The 7912-nt window shown below is 40.9% G+C and overlaps 1 protein-coding gene across 1 annotated transcript; it reads left to right on the forward strand.

Annotated features, from left to right (window-relative positions):
- Nucleotides 1-1943: 1943 nt before the first annotated feature.
- On the forward strand, nt 1944-6905 carry LOC307201615 (vomeronasal type-2 receptor 26-like; the record flags this gene model as incomplete). The annotated part of the gene is made up of 4 exons (XM_079950894.1): nt 1944-2501; nt 4312-4539; nt 4915-5041; nt 5963-6905. The coding sequence occupies 4 exons, from the start codon at nt 1944-1946 to the stop codon at nt 6862-6864; spliced, it is 1815 nt and encodes a 604-aa protein (XP_079807020.1). The 3' UTR covers nt 6865-6905.
- Between the last annotated feature and the right edge of the window lie 1007 nt (nt 6906-7912).

Raw genomic sequence — 7912 nt, forward strand, 5'->3', positions numbered from 1 at the left:
GCTGTAATCAATAAAGTTGTGGCCTTTTCTTGCCCATTAACCTTATATCACGTGTCCTTGTGTATTCATTCCACATTGCGGGGGTCGGGTCCTCCAATCACAATCATATATTGTAATAGAAGTCCTTTTCTAACTATGTATTGATAAGTTCCAACAGCAAAAGTTCTCATTTCAATTCAAAATCAAACTTCAAAATTATCTATATCAATGTATATATTTGGTTCCAATATCTTTTGGCTTTTCTACATTTCTAGCAAGCATGCTAAAATGTCTCTCCCCTCAGCTCATTTGGAAGGAATAGCGAGATATGAATTTCATTAGGGAATTTTTTAATGTTTGATGTTTTATTGTGTTTTGAATATACTGTTGGAAGCTACCTAGAGTGGCTGGGGAGGCCCAGCCATATGGGCAGGGTATAAGAAATTTATTAATATTATTATTATTAATCATTTAAATTATGTAATTGTGATCAAGAATGCAATTGTTGTTCCAGCGTGGTGCCAAAGGGTTACCAGCATATCCTGGCCTTGGCATTTGCAGTCAAAGAGATCAATGAAAACCCTCACATCTTACCAAATCTCACCTTGGGCTTCCATATCTATGACAGCTATGTCAATGCAATTAAGACATATCATGCCACAATGCTACTTTTATCTACAATGGAGAAATTTCTCCCCAACTATATATGTGATACACAGAATAATCTGACAGCTGTCATTGGGGGTCTCGACTCCCAGATCTCCCTTCATGTCGCAACTATCTTGGATATTTATAAGATTCCACAGGTAGGACACCTATGCCTGCTTCTGAGAGGAGTATGAAAATTTAATAGTGCTTTCATATTTTTTGTTTTTTTCTAGCTTGTATTATGCTGTTTGGAAGCAGGAATGGGTACATTGGAAAAAATCAGATCAATTATTCTTTTTCTTTCTTTCCCTTTCAAATAAAAAAGTAAATGAACCTATAACTGGAACATAGTTTTCAGAGAACTAAAACTGAACAATATATTTTTTCACATGGACACCCCACTTACTGTTTCTAATGTTCCTAGTTGTTGATTCCTTTTACTTTCTATATTGTTCATGGAAAGCATTCTTAATTAATAGGGCACCATTTAAAACTTTTTGGGGCGCATTCATGCCAACTGTGAACTGACAATCTGTATGCATAGGCTGGGGACCCGCTTTATAAAGCAGAGCCTGGCTTCCATTGAAGCAACACCATGAAGTTCAAAAGCTAATTAAGATGGTTTTATCAGAGGAGGAATTGGAAGCACTGCCCATCAGGCAATTAACAATGCTGTGATAAGCTTTAAAGAAAATTTGGGTGGTGGCTGATGCAGATTGAGATCCTTGTGTGAATGGAGATAGTGCCTTTATCCCTTAGCTCTCCACTTAAATATTGATCAGAATAAACTCCCCTGGATCTGCAATTTCATCATTAGTCACTCAGGTAGTACAGTTGAGAAATAAAATGTTTGCTGCTTTGAAGAGTGCATTATTTATATGTATGCCCAAATGCAAATACCAAATTCATTTGACTTTGCATAAAACTGCTATATTAATGGAGGGTGTTTCTATCTCTCTCTCTCTCTTTCTGTCTGTCTGTCTGTCTCTCTCTCCAAACAACTATCTCTTTAGCTCATATATGGCCCCACTCCGGTGATGAATGCTAAAATCCCAGGACTAAATTTCTACCAGATGGCCCCCCCAGAAACCCACCAGTTTTCAGGGATGCTTTCTTTGCTTCTGCATTTCAGGTGGACGTGGATTGGGGTCGCTGTGGTTGACAATGACAATGGAGAAAGATTTATACAAAAGGTGCTCCCACTCTTTTCAAACAGAGGTATTTGTTTTGCCTTTCTAGAAACAATCCCCAAGTTTAGTTTTCTCACTGCAGGATTCACCCTGATGCAACAGGGGGCTAAAATATATGATATAGTGATGGGTAGCAAAGCCAATGTTGTGGTGGCCTATGGAGAAGCTTCGACCACTATATTTTTGAGATGGCTTCCATATCTATCAATGCTTGGGAGCACAAAAACAAACATAAAAGGTAAAGTATGGATATCAACAGCCCAAGTGGAGTTTATTTCCGTGGCCTTTCAGCGGAATTGGGATGCAACTATATTCAATGGTGCCATAACCTTCAGAATTCACTCCAATGATCTACCAGGATTTCATCAATATGTTGAGGGCAGAAACCCCTTCAATGCAGATGGTGATGATTTCATCTGGGATTTCTGGCAAAATGTGTTTGTCTGTGTATTTCCCCATCGCATTCTGGATGAAGTGGTGGGGGATATCTGCACAGGAATGGAGAATTTAGAGAACCTTCCTGCATCTCTCTTTGAAATGACAGTGCAAGGTCTAAGCTACAGTATCTACAATGCTGTCTTTGCCATGGCCCATGCTTTACATACCATGTCCTTAGCAATACACAAACACTCACAAATGGTGAGCAGAGGGAGACAGAAGCTTCAGAAGCAGCAGATTTGGCAGGTAAGGTGCAAGAAATCCATACGTTGCATGGAATATATACTAGGTGTTCAATTTCTCTAACTACTAACCATTTTGTCCTCCTCCCTGTTCTCCCTGGCACCTAGAAAGGATAGATTACCCATCATGCAAGCTACCATCCTGCTTTCCTCACTGTCTGAAAACTGAATTTTAATAATACTTTCCAGAGATATACTTACATAATTGTGTTACAGTCAGTGGCGTAGCGTGGGTTGTCAGCACCCAGGGCAAGGCAAGTAATTTGCGCCCCCTAACCCGTGGATTTGCGCCCCCTAACCCGTGGATTTGCGCCCCCTACCCCTACCTCTACCCCTAACCCCCAGATGTTGCGCCCGGTGCGGCCGGCCCCCCCTGCACCCCCCACGCTACGCCACTGGTTACAGTATGGAAAACACAGAAACTTGATTTGGGAATCCTTCAAGTTTAGCACACTACTCCTTGTTGTTTCTGAACAGTGTATATGCGAGCAATTCAGGTGATTTTTGTAGCATCCCTGTTTGCAATATCTGGGTCATAAAGGGTGATTGTATCTTCCTTCAGTCTTGTACTTCATAACTGTCCAAGTTTGCTTAATGGGACAGTACACATTCCACATTGTACTCTACATGCATACATTGTCCAAGCACAGACACACAGAAAGACATTTATTTTCTACTTTATGTACCTATTCACACACCCATCCATTTCTTTTCTCACTCTCACTATTTCCCTCAATTCTCAATTATGATCTCTTTCACTAAAATATGATGCTGGGAGGAATTAACACTTCCCTCTCCACCTGAAGCTTGTCAAACAAATAGGATTCCCTCCCCGACCCCATACATACATACACGCAAACACACACACACCCCTTAGCCTACACCTTAGCAGGGCTAATGGGGAGTGTAGTATAGGAAACACTGCAGGCCATATGTGAAATGGGATCCTCCTTAATGAGGGTCCTTATTGCATACCGGCCCCTAAGGCACCCCCACTGGGAGAGTTGTTGCCGGGCGTGGCCCAAGCCTTAACCATTGGGCCCCAGGGTCATGCCTGGCTGTTTGGGCCAATCATGGTGGTTGGCATGATTCCTGGGTACTATAAAAGTGGCAGCGCAGTGTAACTGGGGGAACTTGCATCGCGCTGCCGAACACCCACCCTCCCTAATTTTAGGTGCTGCTGCTTTGGCCTTGCTTTGGATCGGGTCGCCTGCTTTGAAGCAGTGGCTGGGTAGGAATTTTTTTCCATTTGGCCGATTGGATGTAGCCACTTCGTTTTCGCCTACCCCCATGCAATCCTCACAACTTTGTAAGGTTTGGTGGTTAGGCACTGGTTTATTGAAGCAGCCATCACCTGCCCCTCCATGAATAAGGGTATTCTGGTAAAGGAATCTGGGGGTCCTAGATCTCATCCGCTTGAGGGGCTAGGGCCATGCCAGGACCACAGGAACCCCGGAGTAAACTTTGGTTGGTCTTCATCGATGTTGCTCCCTTGTTTGGTGTTTACCCTTTCAGACTTCCAGACAGAGAGGCAGGAGTCAGTGATACTCTGTTGCCAATGCCTGAGCCAACACCGCTCACTTTACTGTAATCAATAAAGTTGTGGCCTAAATTTTGCCCAATAACTTAAACTAAAATTACAAGTTAGTGTGAAGTTATTTTCAGGGGGAGGGCTTGGGGGCCTCAAAGCGCAACCGCAAATAGGCTACATGTATGTTGCAGGCAGTGGGGCTACACTCTTTGCACTAGATCTCTCTTTGAAATATTCAGATCCACCCTTTTCTAAATGCTTGCCTTCTCTCTTTTCATTCTAGCTCCATCATTTTCTGAGAGGTGTCTCATTTAACAACAGTGCTGGAGACACAGTGTCCTTCAATCAGAACGGGGAGGTAATATCTACCTTGGATGTGATCAACTGGGTTATTTCCTCCAACCAGTCCTTTCATAGGGTAAAAATTGGGAGGATGGATCCTGAGGCTCCTCCAGACCAAGCCTTCACCCTTCATGAAGATGGCATAACATGGCACAAATGGTTTAATCAGGTGGAGTCTCATTGTTAGCTAATTCAAAAGAGATTAATTTTTCAATGAGCAATTGTTCTGTGCTTTGATGTCTAAGATAATGTTCACTGGAGAATCAGAAAACTTACAAAATAATTCATGTATTTGTCCAGGATAAAATTGTGCACACTTTTCATCCCAAAGGGATATAATATCGTGCAATCTGGTAAAATATGTATAATACCTCCTTTGTATTCATTGTTTTAATACAGACGATGATGAATTACTCTCTGCAGAGCTGATCTACAGCTTACTGAAATGCTGTGACAATTTAGCAACATAAGGAAGGTCTCCAGAACCTGATTCCAAATGCATTATTCTCATGAATATCATGTTTCTCCTTCATTTACTGATTAGGTTCGGCCTCTTTCTGTCTGTACTGAAAGTTGTCATGCAGGATCAAGGAAGAAAGTGAAGGAAGGAGAACCATTTTGCTGCTATGATTGCATCCCATGCCCAGAGGGAAAGATTTCAAACCAGGAAGGTAAGAGAAATACGCAGAAATTTGGATCCAGATGCAGTACTTCCATTGAGTTTCCCATAAAAGGAATGGGATAAATTAAGTTATGACTAACTGGTCCACTTGCTTTCAAGGGAACCAGGTGTTACCCACTGAGGTTACTTCCAAGCAATCTCTTTATTAAACCTTAATCCTAATTTGTGTGCTCAATGTTTACATGCCATTTGTTATAGAAAAAACAGAAACAGCTGTTTATTGTGTACTCATTCTGCTTAGTTTGTGGCAATATTAGAAAAGCTTGCATCACACCAATGTAATTTCAAACTTTGTAGTGTACTTCCCAATCACTTTCCATATTTTAAAAAGTTCATGCTTTTTGAGATGGGGGCTTCCTGTGCGAGAGCTCCAAATCCACTTCAATGGCAGAATGTAAATTTCCAAATATGTGATTTAATCCCACACACAAATAATGGCAGTCTTGATGCACCCTATATATTTAGGTACCATGCAGGTCAGTGCCTCATCTTTTCCTTTGAGAGCTCTCTGACTTAATTATCTAAGTAGTTACCATTGCTCTTTCACAAACATACGATAAATTTAGCATGCCTTTCTGATCATACCTGGCTTAGCACATGATGGCATGTCATTTTAGGGAATGAAACTTAATTTTAGCAAACTTCTTCAGTAAAAATAAGTTTTTGGGTGTCAGGAATTCAAATCTGCTATTATCTTTGTGACTGCACAACAATTAGCTTCATAAGTCTACATTTGATTAAAAGCATATAAACTTCTTTTGGAAAATCAAAGAATTTTAATTTTACCTTCAGGTAATGCTAAATAATAATAAAAAAATAAGTTCTGTATATGATATTAATATATAATATATAACTGATGTGATTGATGGAATGTGTGTGAACTGGGGACTGTAACTTTCTTTTTCCCCAGATATGAGTGACTGTGATAAATGCTCAGACAAAGACTATCCAAGCAAGAACCAAGATGCATGTATTCCCAAGGATATAAGTTTCTTGTCTTATGAAGAACCTTTGGGCATCAGTTTAGTCTGCTTTTCGCTTTCATTTTCTCTGATCACAGCTCTGGTGCTGGGTACATTTGTGAAGCACCATGACACTCCCATAGTCATTGCAAACAACAGGAACCTCACCTACACTCTCCTCGTTTCTCTCCTGCTCTGCTTCCTTTGTGCACTGCTCTTCCTGGGCCAACCAAAGAAGCTGACATGTCTCCTCCGACAAACCACTTTTGGCATCATCTTCTCAGTGGCTGTTTCTTGTGTATTGGCAAAAACCATCACTGTGGTCCTGGCTTTCATGGCCACCAAACCTGGATCCCGGATGAGGAGATGGGTGGGGAAGGAACTGGCCAACACCATTGTCCTTTGCTGCTCCTTTGTCCAGGCAGGGATCTGTATTGTGTGGCTAGCAACCTTTCCCCCATTTCCAGATGTAGACAGTTACTCAGTGGCTAAAGAAATTATACTAGAATGCAATGATGGGTCTGTGATGATGTTTTATGTTGTTCTGAGCTATATGGGCTTCCTGGCAATTATTAGTTTCATTGTCGCTTTCCTGGCCAGGAAATTACCTGACAGCTTCAATGAAGCCAAGTTCATCAGTTTCAGCATGTTGGTCTTTTGCAGTGTTTGGCTATCCTTTATTCCATCCTACCTGAGCACCAAGGGAAAATACATGGTTGCTGTGGAGATCTTCTCTATCTTAGCCTCTGGTGCTGGACTGCTGGGTTGCATCTTTTCCCCCAAATGTTATATTATTGTGTTCAGGCCTCAGCTGAACAATAGGGAGCAGCTAATAAGGAAGAAAAACTAAAGAAAGAAAGAAAGAAAGAAAGAAAGAAAGAAAGAAAGAAAGAAAGAAAATATGTCCTTTGCTCATCAAAATGGAGTGTATGTGTGTACGTTTCTTTCTGTATATGCAGTAGAATATTTGTACATACATATTAAGCCTTCTACACATTTCACTGTTGTTCAATTCTCCTTGGCTGGGGAAAAAATCACTTGGAATCTACAAAAGCACTGAAACGCTCCTTCCTTAAAAACTACAGTTGCATTATTCAAATCTAGATGGAAGCAACTAATCTTTCGGGGGTGGAGTGCGGAAAGGAATGGCAGGCATCAGAGCTTTGTGCAATAGGGATTTCAAAGAGCCCCATGTTGCCCTTGGGCAGTACATGCCTTTTTCCATTGGGGAACATGTTAATACCAAATGGCCAAAATAAGCAGGACTGAAGCTGGTGAAAGATGAGGATATTCATGCTGGTTGCTAGGTTTTAGAAACTGTAGTTAACAGTTATGAATTAGTATTAAGTGTGATCTCTGCCAGTGGTTTTACTCAGGATTTTTACTATCAATAATAATTATTTTTTATTTATTTACATTATTTATACTCTGGGGGGGAAAGCATTCTCTGAAGCCATGGCTTGCTATTGCTCATGGCTTGCTATTTGCTCATGTGGTTTGATTTTGCCTGTGAATTCAGAACTCAGATCATTGATGGTTGCTTCCTAGCCTAATGATACCTACAAAGTTGCAAAAGAATAAGACATGAACAGCTAGGAAGAAGGGGGGGAAAATGCCAGAAAAACAAGCTTGGATGTGGCGGGCACGTCCAGACTTGTGTTCTGCACATTTAGTATGAAGAGTCACAGAAATGAAGCACAAAGCTGTTTTGACATGAGTATTTTGTTGGCAAAAGAAAACCCATCAGTTTGATTTGATGCTGAAATCATTGGGGTCACTGCCTCCTGAGCATAAATCTCCAACTATTATCTGCTTATCTGCTTTTGTTGCACTTTATACTGTTTGCAAAGGATGTTCTCTTTTACTTACTGAATCCTTTATGCTTTCTATAAATTAAG

The sequence above is a fragment of the Podarcis cretensis genome (assembly GCF_951804945.1).
Source record: "Podarcis cretensis genome assembly, chromosome: 13".
Classification (NCBI taxonomy): domain Eukaryota; kingdom Metazoa; phylum Chordata; class Lepidosauria; order Squamata; family Lacertidae; genus Podarcis; species Podarcis cretensis.